The 18,769-nt window shown below is 50.4% G+C and overlaps 1 protein-coding gene across 12 annotated transcripts in view; it reads left to right on the plus strand.

The window, feature by feature from the left end:
* Positions 1-18,769, plus strand: part of ARHGEF10L (Rho guanine nucleotide exchange factor 10 like) — a 201,466-nt gene that overhangs the window by 175,037 nt on the left and 7,660 nt on the right. For all 12 annotated transcript variants that reach the window (XM_049878084.1, XM_049878075.1, XM_049878074.1 and 9 more), the window contains one exon: positions 12,829-13,003. In XM_049878084.1, coding sequence (XP_049734041.1) covers positions 12,829-13,003 — 175 coding nt within the window. The remainder of the gene's footprint in view (positions 1-12,828; positions 13,004-18,769) is intronic.

An 18,769-nucleotide genomic window follows, 5' to 3' on the forward strand; every position in this document is an offset into this window, starting at 1 on the left:
GAGAGAAGGAAGCTTTGTAGTATGGGTGGCAAGACAAGACCACAGGCAGCATGACTCCAGCCTGCGACAGAGCAGGTGCCCTGGACAAGGGGCCTTGCCCACTGGGGACAGTGCCTATTGGCCACCATGCACGTGCTCACACCCTTCCACCAAGTCCAAGGCCCCAGGAGAGGAGCAAGAAGGTGGCTGAATGGTGGGCTAGGCTTCCTGGAGCAGTTGTGTTGAGACTGGAATGGGTGGGTGGGTGCTCCTGAGGAGAGTGAGTAGACAAGTGGCCTCGGGAATGGCCTTCGTGCATATGATGTGTGTGTGTGTACGTACACATGTGCGTGCATACCTATGAGGGAGGGAAGGAAACTGGTCAATGGTATTAATATCATGTAGGTCCTTCCCTCCTGGCTTGAGTCCTTTTGACAGCGTCCACTTGGGGTCTGGGTCAAGCCTGGACCCCCCAGACCCTTGACCCCCAGAATGGTCCCAGGGTTCTCTTTCCATCATCTTGGTCTCTGCCCATTCTGACCTTCTACATGGCTGCCGCCATCTCCCCAGCAGTCTCAGGTGCGGATTGGTGCATGTAGACTGAGTAATGACCATTCCTGCACCATTCCCCTCCACCCTGAGCGGGAGGGAAGGGCGGTTGTCTTGGCCCATGCCGGCTCACCTGTGCTGTTGTGACTTGGGAGTTTGGAGGCCTGGCTGTCACAGTGGCAGTCACCCTCCCCACTTTGGTTAAACATATGCAAATAATGCTGAACAGGTGTTGTGTGAAGGTGTGGGGTCGGGGACAGTCTCAGATGAAACCTGTAGGTACGACGGACCACACCTCACCCCACAGAGCACCGGAACAAAGCCGAGCAGCCGCAGGGGTGCTTAGGAACATTTCCTGAGCCTCATGCCGAGGCTTGGCCGCTGGAGGATCTTTCCAGAACAAAGTTCCCATCATACCTGACCCTGCTTCAGAACCACCCAGGCTGCCTCGGCCCAAAGTCAAGGCCCTCCCAGCCTAAATTCGGTCTTTCTTCCTATGGGACCCCTCCCTTCTCTACCCCCACCCACTAAGTGGTCCCAGTTCTTTGCAGGCTCTGTCCAGGCACTGTCAAGCCTCCAAGCCTTTGCTCCTGCCATTCCCCTGCCTGGAACACCCTTACCAGTCCTCCTAGTGGCCAGAATCTTATTGACCGCTGAGACTTTCAGTCCTTTCTACGCAGCCTGACTGCCTCCCCAGCCAGTTCTTCGCTTCCCCCTCTGTGCGCCCTTGGCCCTTGGCTCCCAGCTCTGTCACCTTCACTGGAGTCATAACAGGAATCTGAGTGGCTCTCCCAGCGCACTGTGTCCCTGGGGCCTGGAGACAGGGAAGCTCTGTGAAGGTTTGCCAGATGAGTGCATGAGACCAAGGAAGGGGAAGAAGTGGGCACACGTGTGATTGACAGGGAGCAGGAACTTACTTTGTCGGTCAATGAGCTACTATTTATTATACTCCTACTGGGTGCCAGGGGTTCACCTAGGAGCCTTATTTTATTTTTGGTGCTTTATTCATGGGTGTTAAATGTATTCAGGAGAGCAACCTCAATCACACTCTGACACACGTTCTTTGTCTCTTCTTATCTTTCTCCACCTCTGTCTCTCTTTAAGTCTTCTGTCTCGTACTCTCTCATACTTTCATGGTCTTTTTCTCTCTCTCAGCGCCCACTGATCTCTCTCTCCCTTCCTCTTGCTCTCTGTCTCTCTTGGTGTCACCCTGTACCCTCCAGTCCCCCCAGCCTGGGGGAAGGGTCCTCGCTCTTGGCCCTGGGCTCCAGCAGTGGTCCCCACCCTTGTGGGCCTGTCCTCTGTAAGGGAGTGGGGGTCACAGGGTCAGCAAAGACCACTACCCCATTACCACCACTGAGTTAACACTTACTGAGACTCCCTTCCTCCAAGGCTGTTCCAAGCTCTTTGCACATAGCAACTCATGTAATCTTCCCAACAACCCTTGTGGTAGTTATTATGATTATCCCCATTTTAAAGCTGAGAAAACTGAGGCAGTTAGTGGTGGAGCAGGGACCCACAGCCCACAGCCTCTCTCAACAGTAAGTAGATAACGAGGCCATTTCAGGCAACAGGCAGTGCCTTGAAGAAGGTGAGACACACACCCGAGCTCAGCTCCACCATTACTGTTGTCCAGCCTTGGACAGGTCACCCCCTCCCTGCCCTCGAGCCTCAGTTTCCTCGTCTGAACAGAGGCTCAGTGGCTGTACCTTCCTTATGGGGGTTGCAGGGACTCTCTGAGCTCCGGTAGGTGAGGTGAGTACAGCCCAGGCATGCACAGGTGTGGGAAGATGAACGCCCCCGCTCTCTGCCACTTGGTCTTCATGTGTTCTGTGGTGGCTGGAGCAGGGGAGGGCATCAGGCAGTCCCCTCCTCCCCCCAGATCACCTCTGGCACTTGCTTGCTACTCAGGGCAAGGCTCGTAGCAAAGGTTTTGGTGGCCCCAGATGGCCAGCAGCCGGCCTTCCCTCCTTAGGTGTTGATGCTTAAGAAGAAACGCTAGGCTGGCTCTTATAATTGAAGAAAACAAAAGGAAATTAAATAGGACTAATGAGGAGAATACTGATAGCTCACACTTGGGGATCCTTTTTATGTTTCCCCCAGAAAGGCCAGATATACAGATGGATTTTAGTTTAGCTCAGTTTTTAAAGGCAGAATGTCATTGGTGTGGCTGTAGCAGGCCCTCCCTGCAGTGGTGCGTTCTCTGTGCCTTGGTCTGCGTCCTGTTTTTTCTGGTGAGGGATCAGTCGCCCTGTCTGTGCCCACCTTCTTATGTGTTTAGTGATGAGGAGCTTTAGTGCAGGAATTCTTAACTTTTTTAGGCGAGGGAGGGGGACGTGCCAGGGTAGTTTACAGACCCTTTTGAGATGTTGGCAAAAACTATTGACCATCTTTCTAAAAGAATGCACCAAAGACACCAAATTTATACGTTGAATTCTAAAATGGATTGTTGATTTTCAGGACTGGCCATCTGTCTTGGAGCTGATAGGGACATCCAGCCCTCTGTCCCTCCTAGGCTTATACATGGCCCTGAGGTGGAGAGCCCAGCATCTGCTGAAGCCTCTTGTTAGACAGGGATGACCTAATCCCCATTTTGCAGATGAGTAAACTGAGACCCAGAGACATTAACTGACCTGCCAGTAAGAGGTAGAGGTGGCATCAGATCTCAAATCTCCCTCAGAAATTCATCAGGAATAGCAGAGCTGCTCCTGGTACATGATCCCTTGGCTTCCACTGGGTCAGATGTGGAAGGCAGGAGTGTTTAGACATGGGACAGAGCCCCAGAGGGGTGTCCGTGGTGGCTCGGGGACAGAGTGTGGGCTTTGGAGTCGCATGAGAGAGACCAACTGCCCTGGCTGGCCCAGGACTGAGTGATTTCCTGGGAGGCAGGACTTTCAGTGCCAAAACTAGGACAGTCCTGGGCAAACAGGACGAGTTGTAGCTTCTCCCATATGCTAGCAGTGCAACTTGGTGACAGTCATTTAGCCTCTTAAGTTTGTTTGTAGAGCATCGATAAGAATAAAATAAAGCCAGACAAGGGAGTTGTTGTGCTAATAGCTTTAAAATCCCTCCTCTCTGTGTGCCCAGCGCAGTGCCTCCCAGCGTGACTTGGGGTCTCAGTACCCAGCCCTTACCTTTGCTAGCAGAGTGGCCCACATGGCCTGTTTCCTGAAGCTCTCGATTTCCTGCCTGTTACATGAGGATGGAACAATGGCGTCCACCTTTCAGGTTGCTGCGGGGATTAAGGAGAGGTGTTGGTGAGGTGGTCCCCGAGTGGTGCAAACAGTTAGCACTGAGCTACTAACCGAAAAGTTGGTGGTTTGAAACAACTCAGAGGTCCCTCGGAAGGAAGGCCTGGCAGTCTATTTCTGAGAGATCAGCCATTGAAAATGCAATGGAGCAAGCACAGTTCTACTCCGACACACGTTGGGCAGCCATGAGTCAGAACAGACTTACAGCAACCGGTTTGGTTTTGACTGGTGAGGTAATGCTGGGGGTGGGGGGCAGATCTCTGGGACCATGATGTTACTTCTAGGGGCCCCTTCTTGCTCACACCCTGCTCAGTGCATGGTCAGAGTCCCTCTGAAACCCTCACGGAAGAGCACTTGAACTTGGAGTCTGCTTTCTGGGCTCTCTGAAGATAAAGCGTGCTGTGACACGCCCAGCCTGACATTGCAAAGCCTGGCGCATGGTAGGTGCCTGTGACATCGTAGCTCTGCTACCTCCTGCCATAAGAGCCCGGGTCCTGGCGCTCCTTTCCAGCTCCTTGACATCATCTCAGCTCTAATGACTTTGAGTGCTGAGCTGCTCACTCTGGGAATTTATGGATGCCGTGTAGAGAAGTGTCACCTGAAGGCACATAAATACTGTACAACTGGAGGTTGGGCTGTGTCAGCACTATTTGGGGCAGTATCACTCACCTGAAACCCTCCGGGCAGGTGCCTGCAGCGGGGCTGCATGAGGCTGTGGGGAGAGGCTGAGGCTGGGAGCCGTGGGCTGGGGCAGTACCCCTGGGTTCCACCCCTGCTCCTCTGGACAAGCTCCTAATGGTGACCAGCATGCCCTGGGTGCTCAGTGTGTGCTGGGCACTGCCCACTGAATCCTCATGTACCCCTAAGGCAGGTACTCTTTCTATCCTCGTTTGAGGAGAGAGAAAACTGAGTCACCTGGCCAGAGCCGTGCAGCTGGGAGAGGGTGGAGCAGGGGGTCAGACCCAGACCCTCGGCTCCAGACCACCAGCTTTTTTTTTTTTTTTAATAACTGCCTTTGCCCCCCATCTTTTTATTTGGAAAAAATTTAAGCTATAGGGAAGTTGAAAGAATAGTACAGTGAACACACATAAATTCTTCACCTAGTTAACCAGCGGTTAACATTTTGCCATATTTCTTCTCTCCCCTGTGTGCACACACACGTGCGTGGATGCAAACACACATGTGCACGCATGCACGCACGCATACACGTACGCACTTTATATACATATGTATATACTTTGCTAGACCATTTAAAAGTGAATTGCAGACATTATTACCCTTCACTCCTAAATACTTTGGCCTGCCTCTCCTACATAACCACAGACTGTTATCACACCAAGGAATTTAACATTGATACACTGGTGTTATTAAATACTATTCATATGCATATTTTCCTAGTCATTCTCCAAATACCTTTTATAGCTGTTCCCTCAACCCCATCCCTGATGATCATACATTAGCATTTGCTTATCAAGCCTCCTCTTTGTTATCGTTAGGTGCCATTGAGTCAGCTCCGATTCATGGTGACCTTATGTATGACTGAACAAAATGTTGCCTGGTCCTGTGCCTTCGTCAGGATCGTTGGAGTGCTCCAGCCCATTGTTGTGTTGGTTGTGTAGTGCCTTCCAACCTAGGGCTCTCATCTTCCAGCACTGTATCAGTATTCTGCTGTGATCAAGAAGGTTTTTAATGGCTCCTTTTTAGAGATAGATTCCCAGGACTTTCCTCCTAGTCCGTCCTGGACTGGAAGCTCTGCTGAAACCTTTTCACCACAGGTGACCCTGCTGTCACCCCTGGCATAACTTTCAGCATCAGAGCAACACGAAAGCCGTCACAGTACAACAAACTGGTGACGGGTGGTGGGACTGCAAAATTACCATTGTCTAATTCTGCCATTCCTTCTATGTTGATTAGTTGTTGTGCTTCTTCAAAGAGGAATTTTCCCTCCCCCACCCCCCCTTTTTTTTTTAATTCAGTGTGCTGTAATCGGGACCACCGTTATTATTTTTGATGCTTAAGTAGTCTGAAATCTGGCCAATGGGAGCCCTTTGTAAGGGCCCCTGGCCCCTCCTGCCTCTTCCCCATAGATCTTTGAGGACTTCCTTGCTTTTCAGCAACATGAGAGGTCCTAGGCTTACCAGGCATTTCCTCGCCCCAATCAGCCATTTTTCCTGGGTGCCCTTGAGTGGGGAATGATGTTTAGAGATTAAGATCCACTGTGCTCATTGCTACCAGAGTGTCATTGCTTCCAGCCCTTTCAGCGAACAGAGACAGGAAAAAAACACCTGAAGTTCGTACTGATGCCTCTAATTCAAACTCAGGCTCATAGCACTGGGTAACCCTCTCTCACTCCACACTTAACTGTCCTCTGTCCTGTGAAAACCTGCTTCCTAGGAACGTAAGTGTGAGTCAGTCACACTAAAGGGTTTCAGAGTCACAGACCTTGCTAAGTAGAATTCAGGATTTCTTTGTAGGCCTTTTTGTCCTTCAACATAACCCGCCAAGGGTGTCCAGTCCAAGTGCTGTGTTCCCCAGCTACGTAAGAACCCAGTGGGTTCTTTTCTGTACGGGAAACACTGTGTTCCAGTAAAACTCGACTTATGAAATCAGGTGGTAGGCTGGATTTGACCGAGAACTGTGGTTTGCCCACTACTGGTCTGGAATAAAATCCTCACAGAGCAGCTCTTGGCACAGGGAAGGCACCCAGTCAGGAGCCCAGCCTGGACCACAGGGGCCAAGGGGGCGGGACTCCTGGATATCCTGGGAGCTCAGGGGAGGGGCATGACCACGCTGGTGGCAGATGGGCAGGGGACTTTCCTCAGGAACGAGGGGGATAGAGGTCTCTTAGAGGTAAGGCAGCCCCACCCCCTAGGCCCCCAAGGTCAGCCAGGGGTTGGAGGAGGGGTCCAAGGTTTGGAATGGGAAGCTGTGGCCTGGGATTGGAGTGCCAGATGGACAGGGTTGGGAGGAGAGGAGGCTTGATGAGCTGACAGCCTCCTGGAACAGTTAATTCAGATCAAACAAGCCTGAGCTCCTTTCTGGATAAACGAACACCCCGTGTTTGGAAGAGAAAATGGGCAGCGAGGCTCATCACCGCCCAGTCCAGCAGGCAGTGAGGGCAGCGGCCTGTGGCATTGCCACCTGCCCCCACCCAGGGGTGGTGTGCTTAGCAACCCTGGCCCCTCTGGGACCCACTGATGCTGGAGTGTCCATGTTTCTACCTGCTCCCTGGCCTGACCTGGTCCGATGGTAGGGGGCTCAGCCAGGGCTCCAGGATCGACATGGCTCCCACGATTCAGGCTCCTAGTGTGGGGAGGGGTTCCATGGGCAGACCCTGCTGTTGGGGAACCCAGAGTTATGTGGGGCTGAGGGGCTGTGGCTGGAGCTGGAAATGCACTGCCGTTCTTCACATTTGCTCTAGCCCTTGCCCCCCACCCATCTTACCGCTTTGGGCTTGACAGGTTTGCACAGGCCTGCCGCGATCCCCTCTGGTCCTGGAGACAGACTTGTTATGCCTTTGGAGAAATGAGCCTGGATTTCCACTGCCGACTTCTCTTTTAATTAGATTCTGACAGCGGCATGCAGGGCTGGCTGGCTGGCTGCAGATTCAGGTGCAGCTTTCCACGGGCCCAGGCTTCTCTGCTTCTGCACCGTTTGTTTTTGTGGAGGCAGGAGATGCTTCTGACCTTCCTGCAGGAGCTGGGCAGGAGGTTCGCTACGTGCGTGGGAGCCTACATGTGCCTTTATTTTGGCGTGTGTGTGCACTTGTGTGCAAGTGTGTGTGTGCTACTTTAGGGGAAGTCTGCAGACAGACAACTTGGAGTCTCTCCTCCGCCCTGCAGCCCCCACTCAGTCATGGCAGGCATTGGGGGCAGTCAAATCTGTTACTTTTTGTTCTGGGCTTCATTGTTGTTTTTGTTGTTAGCTGCCATCGAGTCAGCCCCCGGCTCATGGTGACCCCATGTATAACAGAACAAAACCCTGCCCAATCCTGTGGCATCCCCGTGATTGGTGGTGGATTGGACCATTGTGATCCATAGGGTTTTCGTTGACTGATTTTCTGAAGTAGATCGCCAGGCCTTTCTTCCAAGTCTGTCTAAATCTGGAAGCTCCATGGAAATCTGCTCAGCGTCCTGGCAACACATAAGCCTCCACTGACAGATGGTGGCTGCACGTGAGGTGCACTGGCGGGGACCTGAACTGGGTCTCCCACGTGGAAGGTAAGGATTCTTCCACTGAACTACCACGGGCCTCAGTGCAGTCAGCTGCAGTTGGGGTTGATAATTCCTTAGCTGTCTTTGCCCCAGCAAGGCCTCTCAGGAGGTTTCCTGTTTGAGCCAGGGTGGACTGCCCACCGCATCTGGACCTTCAGGAAAGTTGTCTGAGTGCCAGCTGGCTCGAGAAAACACCAGCAAACCAGTTGCGGTCTCCTTGAAGGAGTGCTCCTCTCAGGAGAAGAGAACTGGAAGCCAGTGCTGCAGGCTGTGGGCAGCAGGCCTGGGGGCAAAGGCTGGAGCCCCTCTCCCTCCACCAGAAGGACCAGACTCAGCTTTGTATAACCCCTGAGGTGCTCAGCCTCCACGGAATCCCGGAGACTCGCTGGCTTAGGCCCTGGGAACTCGCCTCCATTGGGATGGGGTGAAGGGTGCTGAGGAAGAAGGAAAGAGTCCCCCCTCAGGAGCCCCTAGTCTGAGCCAAGAGATACAGCCTTTGCCCTTAGGGAGCCCTGCGTCTGAGTGGCCCATCTCACGTCAGACCCTGTCCTTGCCCGGAGAGCCCCTGGTTTGATGGGGATGACACCACCCCGCCAACAAGGGGTGAGGTATGGGGTGGAATCCAGCCTCCTGAAGCTGCCAGGTGTCTGGGAGGGGAGGGCTGTCATTCCGTCTCTCCTCTCCCCACCTCAGGAACCCTCCACCTTCCTGTCCTGGTCCGCTCAGCCCATGGGCCCTGCTCCCCTCTGCCTTTTCCTCTCTTGCTCATTGCATACACAGCTCGGCCATCAGGGGCTGGCTCAGGAAAAGCAGTTTTGTTGGACATCTCACAGTCTTGCCCTCCTGGACCCTGCATTCTATTGGGAATGAGCACTGAGTTCATTAGCTTGACTCCCTGTGGAGAGGCCCCCACCCCGCCCCGAGCTTCTTTTGCCTGCGCTTTATCTTGGTGGGAAACCTCTCGGTGTTGAGGCAGCATGGAGTTGGGGCTGAGGCTGGGGTTGCAGAGACACATTTGAAGTTTCTGGGGCAAGAAACCAAGTCTTGTTACTACCGAGCCTCACTCGCTAAGCCCACCCTAGGCCGTCAGGGCTGGAGCAGAAATCTAGCTGCCTGCCACGTGACAGTCAGATGGACCTTCATTAAAAGGTAAATCAGATTGTGTCACCAGCTCAACCCCTTCTAGCACTTAAAATCTAAACTTTTCACTGTGAACTTCGAGGTGGCCCTGCACCATCTGGCCCCTGCCTACCTCTCCTACCTCTCCTCCCACCACTGTGCTCCCCTGACACTGACCTTTCAACTGCTCACGTTCATCAAGCCTATTCCTGATCCTGACCTTTCAATTGCTCAAATTCATCAAGCTTATTCCTGCCTCAGGGCCTTTGCACTTGCTGTGCCCTTTGCCTAGAACGCCTCCCCCCATCGTTTCAGAGCTGATTTCCTGTATGCTATTTATACCTATGACTAAACGCCACCTCCTACAGAGATTTTCCCTGACACCCAGTTGCAATGGCCCCCCGGATTTTTCCTGTGTAGCAATCACTGTATAAATATTTGGAGTAAGCTTTATTTACTTGTTGTGTGTCCTGCACCAAGAGCGTGTGTTCCCTGCAGAACATCCCTTGGTTATCTTGTTCATCATTATATTCCCAGCACCTAGAGCCATGCCAGGCACATGGTAGGGATTCAAGAGCATCTGTTGAATGAATGAGACCATACGAGGCACCAGCCCAGTGACCACCAGCCCAGTGACGAGCTTTCCCTCACCCTGTTCCCCACAGTCCTCCTGGCAATCTCCATTTACAAGAGGGGAACCGAGGCCCAGGCCTGTGACGTTATTGGGGAAATGAGCTTTAACAGCAGGTCTGATTCCTAATACACATTCTTGCAACATCTTCCTGTTTTCTTGGGCTTCCACTGATAACACATGCTATTTATAAACCAAAAACCTGGAAAGGAAGAAAATTTACCAGGTGCTGCTACATGGTAACAGTCCTTAGTACGAAGGTTTCTCCTCCTCAGACCTTTCTCCCTTTTGAATGTGGCTGGTTATTTTTTTAAAAACTTACTATAGTCATCCCTGGGTATACGTAGGGGGTTGGTTCCAGGAGCCCCCACAGATACCAAAATCCAAGTATGCTCAAGTCCCTTATATAAACTGGCGTAGTATCACATCGTCCCATATACTTTAAATCTTCTCTAGGTTACTTACAGTACCTAATATAATGTGAATGCTGTGTAAAGAGTTTCTATGTAAATAATGTGGAGTAGGTAGTTAGATATGCAAACATGGGGTTCAATGCTATGTAAATAGAACTTTCTCTCTTTTTTCAAATGCTTTTGATCTGGGGTTGGTTGAATCTGAGGATGCAGAACCCGCGGATACAGAGGGCTGAGTGTACTGTAGCGTTCTCATTCTCTGTGTTCATCACACAGTCTCTGTAAACATAGTTTTTTTTTTTTTTTAATTGTGGTGAAAATATACACAACAAAACTTAAAAAGAAAAAAAAAATTTTTTCTTTAATCCAGTGACATTGATTACATTGTTGATGTTGTTACAACCTCTGTCGCTATTCTTTTCCAAATTATTCTACCACCATTGACAGAAACTCTGTGCCCCTTAAGGAAAAACTCCCTTTCCCCTTCCCTCCCACTCCCAGTAACCATTAATATGCTTTGGTTTCAATATATTTGCTTATTTCATGTAAGTGAAATCATGCAGTATTTGTCCTTTGTGACAACTTACTTCACTCAGCATAATGTGCAAGGCTCATCCATGTTATGGCATGCATCGGGACTTTATTTCTCTTTATGGCCCAGTAATATTCCATTGTATGTATGTACCACATTTTGTTTATTCATTCATCTGTTGATGGACTTTTCCATTCTTTTTGCTTTTTGACTATTGTGAAAAGTGCTGCAATGAACATTGATATAATACATAGTTATAGAAGAATGTGCGCAGGCCACCAGTGGGTGCCAGAGTTACTTGACTATCCCCAGTGGTTGGGTATTGAGGTTGTTTCTAGTACTGTGTGCTCGAGTTGTCTGTATTTGAGTAGTATAACTGTCTGTTGTTGATGGGATTCACGTGTCCATCCATTCATTCCTTGCCCAGGTTTTACTGTGTGCTGGGCCCTTTACCGAGCAGGAGGATGGCTAAGGGGCCTAAGGCTCCATCTTTGTCCTTGGAGACCGTAGTCCAGTGCAGAAGGCAGCTGAGTGGAGCCACAAAGCAAAGTGGTGTAGGTGCCACTGGGCCAGACTGCAGAGGCTTGCGGAAGGAGTGGCCCGTCCAAGGGTCATTGAGGCAAGCTTCATAGAAGAGGGACATCATCTTGAAACTGAGTCTTCAGAGATTGAAGAGCTATTCCCAGGCAGACAGTGGGTGGTAGAGCTTGCAGACAGAGCATGGCCACATGGTGCATCTTGAACATCAATTTGGGCCCACACTTTGGCTCACTTGGAGCTGAGGCGAGAATTGGGACAGAGCTGGGGTCTGGGATGCTGGGTTCCAGAACTTGAGCTTTCTCCTGCAGTGCATGGGAAGTCTGGCCCTTTGAACACTCTCTTATCTTGAAAAAAGAGGAAATTAATTGTTGTTGTGTTGTTTTGTTTTGTAAAGTCAAGATCATTATTGTTGTTAGGTGCCATCAAGTTGATTCTGACTCCTAGTGACCATTGTACCAACAAGGCTCCATAAATTATACGTACACCTGTAAAAAAAAAAAAAAAAAAATCAAATAGCATGGAATAGTTTATCCCAAAAGGCCCTTACCTCTCCCCATCCCCCATCCTGCTTTCTGGGAGAAAACATTTTCCACCAGTTCTGTTTATAATCTACCTGGCATTTTCCCACAACTCTAATTTGTTTCCTTTGCTGTGTCTTGATTTATCAACTTTTGGGCATTATCTGTCGACTCCCAGCTGTGAGATACCAGGTTTTGGCTGACACTGCTCACCGCCCTCCCGCAATATTTCTGTTGGTTGCCTTTATAGCTTTAGATAATATGCATAAACCTCTATTTTTTTTTTGTGAACTTGTGGCTCTATCTTTCCCTTACGTGAGATGAGGATACGAAGTGTGTGCACATCGTTCCCCCTCCGTGTTCACTGATGTCACGTTGTTGTTGTTGTTAGCTGCCATTGAGTCCACCCCTGACTCACGGTGACCCCTGATTCATGGAGAACCCATGCACAATGGGACAAAATGCTGCCCAGTCCTGTGCCATCCCCTGATCAGCTGTGGATTGGACTGTTGTGATCCATAGGGTTTTCACTGGCTAATTTTCAGAAGTAGATTGCCAGGCCTTTCTTGCTAGTCTGTCTTAGTCTGGAAGCTACACGGAAACCTGTGTGGCATCATAGCAACACACAGGCTTCCACTGACAGATGGGTGGTGGCTGCACATGAGGTGCGTTGGCTGGGAATCAAACCCAGGTCTCCACAGGGGGAGGCGAGAGTTCTACTACTGAACCATCAGTGCTCCCATCTGATGTCCACGTTGGTAGCTTGTTAGGAGTATTTACACCATGGAAATTGGCAAACGCTACAAATCAGGAATTCATTTCTCCCTCCCCCACCAACCTGAGAGCCAGTCGTTAAGCATTTACCAACACACCACTACTAGACTTCTAAGGTTTCCTTCCAGCCCTGAATTCAGGCTGAGGTCAGGTTAGCTTTGCTCTCGAAGAACATGGAAACAACCATCTGAGGGGGAAGTAGGGGTTTGTCCAGAGTGGGCCTGGGAGCCCTCAGGTCTTTGGGGGCTGAGGCTTGGCCCCAGAGGCTCTGCCTGCCCAGCACCAACGCACCTCCCTCTGTGCTGCAGCAAAGCTTTGAGGCGCACCAGGACGAGGCGGTGAGCGTAACGCACATGGTGAAGGCGGGCAGCGGTGTCTGGATGGCCTTCTCCTCCGGCTCCTCCATCCGCCTCTTCCACACCGAGACCCTGGAGCACCTGCAGGAGATCAACATCGCCACCAGGACCACCTTCCTCCTGCCAGGTGAGGCTGCTGCTAGAGTGGCACTGGGCACCATGGCCCCTGGCCTGGGAGGGGACTGACACTTGTGGGGTACCTTCCATAGCCGGGTGGAGCTGCCTCCTGGGCAGGCCATCTCAGCAGCCTCATAGCAGCCTTCAGTCAGCCTGGAGAACTGAGCTCCAGGAGGGGAAACCCCTCCCCAGGTGCAGGGAGGAGGACAGGATTTGAACCGAGGTCTGTTCTTCCTGTTGTCTCTTCCTTCCTCTCCCACATCACAGCAGGCTGAGGCTCTCAAGAAATGAGGCCCCTGAGTTAGGCAGGGGCCGAGGCCCATGCCCTCCCTGGTCTGTACCATCCCACTCTTCATATTGACCAAAACCTGGGAAAGAGGTAAGGCTAGCCAAATGTGTCCATTCTTAGGTTTTTATAAGAAACGCAAATGTGGGCCAGCGGGTCAGGTGGCAGGGCTGGCCATGGGGTCTGGATGGCCTCCCCATGGGCCTGTACTGCCTCCTGACTAGCTGCCTGTGAGGACATGTGGAAAGGAATGTTGGTGAAGGGTTAAGATTGGAGCTCACCCAGCCCCACCCCTGTGGAATTGGTGGCAGAACCCCCCGCTACTATCCGTTGCCCCATACACTGCCCTGTGGGCTCTGCTGGGAGGGCACAGGGCAGACACCCCAGCTGGTTTTGGAGCAGTCCACAGGGCCCAGCAGGCCTCAGCTTACCTTGCCTTTGCCTGGGCCAGCTTCCACCCAATAGACTGACCCATGGCCAGAAAGTCTGGGAGAACTGGGTGGCTCACTTCTATCCAAGCATCTTTGTCAGGTCTGGGTTTAGCAGCTGGGAGAGCCAAGGACCCCAGGGCCAAGGAAACAGACAGCGAGGCAGGCTGGAAGCCCGAAACTGAATGTTACAAGGACCTAGCAAATGGGCTGTGATGAAGGTGGAAAGTAGCCATATGCTGAGCCAGGGACTGAGCTTCCTGTCTTTATGGGTCTGGGCCAAGTGGAGGCACATTCGCCAGCACCTCGGGGCCCCGGGAGGCCTGCGTCTTACCCAGAGGCCTGGTCTCTCAGCCCAGCTTTGGGGCCCAGACATCATCCTGGGTGCTCTCTTCACTGGACTTCTAAGGTTTCCTTCTGGTCCTGAATTTAGGTGAGGACTAAATGTCCTTGACTCTGGACTAGTGACCACAGGGGGTGGTGGTTACTATCAAGATCAATAGCCATAACAGTAGTAATGATGCCCTCCCTGTCCTGAGCCCTCCAGTGAGCTAGGCTCCAGGGCTTCATGGAAGTACAGGATCTCCTTTCCCCTCACCAGAACCCTATGAAGTGGGGATTGTCCCCATTTTACAGGTGCACAAACTGAGATCCACTGGGCAGGGTGAAGTGGATTTTTGCAGGGCACAAAGCAGACCAGAAACAGGCCTAGGAGTCACATTAGGTGGGCTCCGTTTCAGAGTCCCACTGTGTGCATCTGGGTAAGAGGAAGACTTCAGGGATGGTGGGGCGTGGGCTGGAATCCTGGCTTGGCCACCTGCCAGCTGGTGGGCTCAGGGAGTCTCTTCGCCTCTGTGAGGTGGGATGTGGGTGGAGGGGCTGCACTAGGAGGAGATGCAATCAGGTGCAGGAAGAGGGAGACACTGGCCAAGTCCTGGGGCGTAGAAGGTGCAGGATGAGTGTAAATGACCATCTGACAACCTTTCCCTGAGATGGGGTAGACCTGTGGTATGGGCTGTTTCTTTCTTTTTCTTTTTTTCCAGCTTCAACTGCATTGTATTTTGGAGTAGTTATCCATTATACAAGTTAAATCCATCTCCACTACAATAAAAATCTTCTCTGTATCACAAAAATATTTCCATATTTATGCTGATAGCTAAATGATTTCAAGTTAGTAGAACAACAACAACAAAGGGTAATCTTACAGCCTTTTTAATCTCTTGCATCTCATGTTGTGAGGGCGGAGGCGAGCCAGAGAAGCATTGAGTGGCCAGGGGCAGGCTTTGCGGACAGACCCGCCCCGGGCCCCTAGCTGTAGGTAGAGAAGCAGTGGCCACGCCTATAGCCACTGGCTTTTCTGTGTGTGTTTAAAACACGTTTTCACATCCATGAACTTATTTGTTCTTTGCAGTTACCCTTTGAGGGAGGAAGGGCATTCTCATTATTGTTATTATTTTACAGCCAGGTAAACTGAGGCCCAGGGAGGTTGAATGACTGGCCTAAGGTCACACTGGTAAGGCCAGAGCCAGGACTTGAACCAGAGGCTCTAAGCACAGCTCTTCCACAGATTTGCCTCCCAGGTGTGGGCTATCACTCTGCCTTCCTGGGCCTGTTTTCCCATCTATACAATGAAAAAAGAAAAAATAACCCTGTTGCCTTCGAGTTGATTCCAACTCACGGCCACCTCATGTGTTACAGAGTAGAATCACTCCATAAAGTTTTCTTGGCTGTAATCTTTAGGGAAGCAGATTGCCAGGCATTTCTTCCACAGCACTGCTGCTTGGGTTTGAACTGCTAACCTTTAGTAGTCATGTGCAAACCATGTGTGCCACCTAGGGGCCTGTCTATAAAATGAGAGGCTGAGATTTGAGTGACAGCCTGGCCATCCCATGTAGGGTAGACCAGAGCCCGTGGAATCAGTCAGGCTCTGCCGCCTGCCAGTTCTGAGTGCCCTGCCTTACAGGGCTGGTGTGGGTGTTCCACGAGACCATGCCAGGGCAGCATGCGTGGTCCCTGGTCAGTCGGTGATGGGGCTGCTGTCATTGTCTTCTTTATCATCCTCATCATCACGGCATCCTCATCGCACTAGCCCGTGTTGGCTATGCCTTCTGGGGGCTCCTCGCTCAGCCCTTCCAAGTCAGGGTCCTTCCTACTGCACCAGCTACATCATAGCAAAGGCGACCTCCCCACTGGTCAGACCACCCTGAGAGTGGACCCTGCACAGTTTGGGCGTGGACCGAGGTTTCCGGGTATGGGGTTTCCCAAAGGTCCCAGGCCTGACCTTTCCTAATCAACAATACCCAGGAGCCAGGTCCACCCAGAACCCCCAAACCTGAGCTGAGCCGAGCTGGAGCCAGCCTAGCCAGAATGGGGTAGGGGGGTTGAGCGTGCAGGGCAGCCTCAAATCCACCCTCCATCCTGCCTTCACGGAAGAACAACAAAGCAGGATTCTTAAATTCTTTATTAGAGATATTTTTAAAGGCTTTTAAGTATTTGTCCTTCCCCTACACCACCAAATGAAATAATTGCATGATTAGTAATAAATTTGTTCCTCCTGTAAGTGTGGATTTTTTAAGGGTGTGTTAAAAATTTATCATGCTTCCTTCCCCCGACCCCTTTCTTCCACTCGAGTTCCCGACTGGTATTAATGCATTTTTTAACCTAAACTCCCTCCTTTTAACTAGACAGGTCATTAATAAAATGTTCTCCAAGAGCCTGAGCTTTTTAAAGTTGTATATCTCCAGATAGATGGCTTGGGTGAGTTGAACACTGCTGCATTAAGTCTCTGTGATAAAATATTTATCCACCATTAGAATTTTTTTTTTTTTTTTGGACTGTTTGTGAAAGTGTCTCACTCTTTTCCTCAGGGTGGAGGGGGAGGAGGAAGGGCCTGAATGAGGTCTGCCGATGAAGTCATTTCTTAATTCCAGAATTTTCTCTTGGTTTCTTGCTTGCCTTCCATTTATCGGGCTTTGGCCATCCAGTGAGGCCAGGAGGGTGCAGGGGCAGGGGGAAGTGGTCTCCCACTGGTCTCGGGGCCCCAGGGCCTTGGACAAGGAGGCGAGGTACAGGAGATGAAAAATCTACCACTCTTCTCTCTCTTGGCTTTATTGTTTGTGTGGGTTTATGGCTCTGATGGAGCTGATCCTAGACATTACCGTCTAGGTCCTCTTAATAATCATAGCCATTATCCTAATAGCCTCCATTTATTGCATACTATGGGTTTTTTTTAATAAGTAAAGAGCTGTGCTCAGCTATGTACATATATACATATACATGTATACATATGTATGTATATGGATTCCAAATAATCATAAAACTGAGCAAAGTAGGTTTGTAATACTCACTGATCAATGAGAGAAAATGACTTATCCAAATTTACAGGGTAACGTCCACACGCATGTCCTTTTTCACTGCTCTTCATTCATTTATTCACTCACTGTTTTGTGAGTGATAAGTGTTTTTCAGCCTATTTTGCTCTTTATTCCAGCTATCATATACCTTTTTTGATTGTGGTAAATATACATAAGGATCCCCTGGGTGGCACTAACGGTTAAGTTCTCAACTACTAGCTGAAAGGTTGGTGGTTCAAACCCACCCAGAGGTGCCTTGGAAGACAGGCCTGGCAATCTGCTCCCAAAAGGTCACAGCCTTGAAAACCCTATGGAGCAGTTCTCCTCTGTGCACATGGGGTCACCATGAGTCAGAATTGATTTCATGGCAAGCACCACTGCCACCAACAAAATATACACAACATAGATTTTGCCATTTTAACCATTTTCAAGTGTATAATCCAGTGGTATTAATCACACTGTTTCCAAAACTTTGTCACCACCCCAAACAGAAACTCTGTACCCATTAAGCAACAACTCGTTTTTTCTTTTCCCCAGTCGGTGGAAACCATGAAACTGCTTTCTGTCTGTGTGTTTATCTATTCTACATATTTCATATAAATGGAGCCATACAAAATTTGTCCTTTTGTACCTGGCTTTTTTCACTCAGCAGCATGTTTTTTATATAGCATGTGTCAGTTTTTTTTTTTTTTTTTTTATTGTGGAATAATATTCCATTGTATGGATAGACCACATTTTGTTCATCCGTTCATCTGTTGATGGGCACTTGGGTTGTCTCTACCTTTTGGCTGAGATCTTTTTGGAGTGTCTGCTCTATGCCAGCGTACACAGCCGGGAATGGGGAATCGACCATGAGTCAACAGATAAGGCACTGCCCTCCCGAAGGCACTGTCTTCGTTGCCTGTGGCTGCCATAACAATGTACCTACAAACTGGATGGCTTAAAACAACAGAAACTTATTCTCTCACAGTTCTGGAGGTCAGAAACCCAAAATCAGGTGTCAGCAGTGTCATGCCCTTCGGTCTGAAGGCTCTGGGGGAGGATTCATCCCTGCCTCTTCTGGCTTCTGGTGGTCCTAGGTGTTCCTTGGCTGGTGGCAGCGTCACTCCAGCCTCTGTCCCCATCTTCACATGGCCATCTTCCTGCCACCTCTATCTCTGTGTTTTTTCTCCTCTCTTAGTAAGTACAGCAGACATCTTGGATTAGGACCACCCTACTCCCATATGACTACACGCTGACTTAGCTACCTTTACCTACAAAGATGCTATTTCCAAATAAGGTCACATTCATAGGTACTGGGGGTGAGGACTTGAACACATCTTTTGGGGGGACACGATTCAACCCTTAGCACTTACATTTTACTGTGTGGAGGCAGATGATGAATAAATGAAGAGAGAAGTAAGGTGATCACAGACCTTAGCCAGGTGATGATGAGAGGGAGCCGCAGCCTGAGCGTCTGGGGCAAGCTCACCAGCGACGTCAGACTGTCCCACTGCTGTGGGCCCCTCTCTGGACTGGATGCTGCTAGAGTAGTTTTGAGCTTGCAACTTTCTGAACTGATCCAGGTATGGGAAGGAGTCGTAGCTCCGCAGAGCCCCAGATACTGTTTGTGGCTTGTTTCTAGCATGATTGCACTTCCACCCTGAATCCACAATATGAATGTGACTTTCTGAGTTGGCATCACATCTCCAAGGCTCATCCGCCCCCTG

This window comes from Elephas maximus, chromosome 3 (assembly GCF_024166365.1).
Source record: "Elephas maximus indicus isolate mEleMax1 chromosome 3, mEleMax1 primary haplotype, whole genome shotgun sequence".
Lineage (NCBI taxonomy): Eukaryota > Metazoa > Chordata > Mammalia > Proboscidea > Elephantidae > Elephas > Elephas maximus.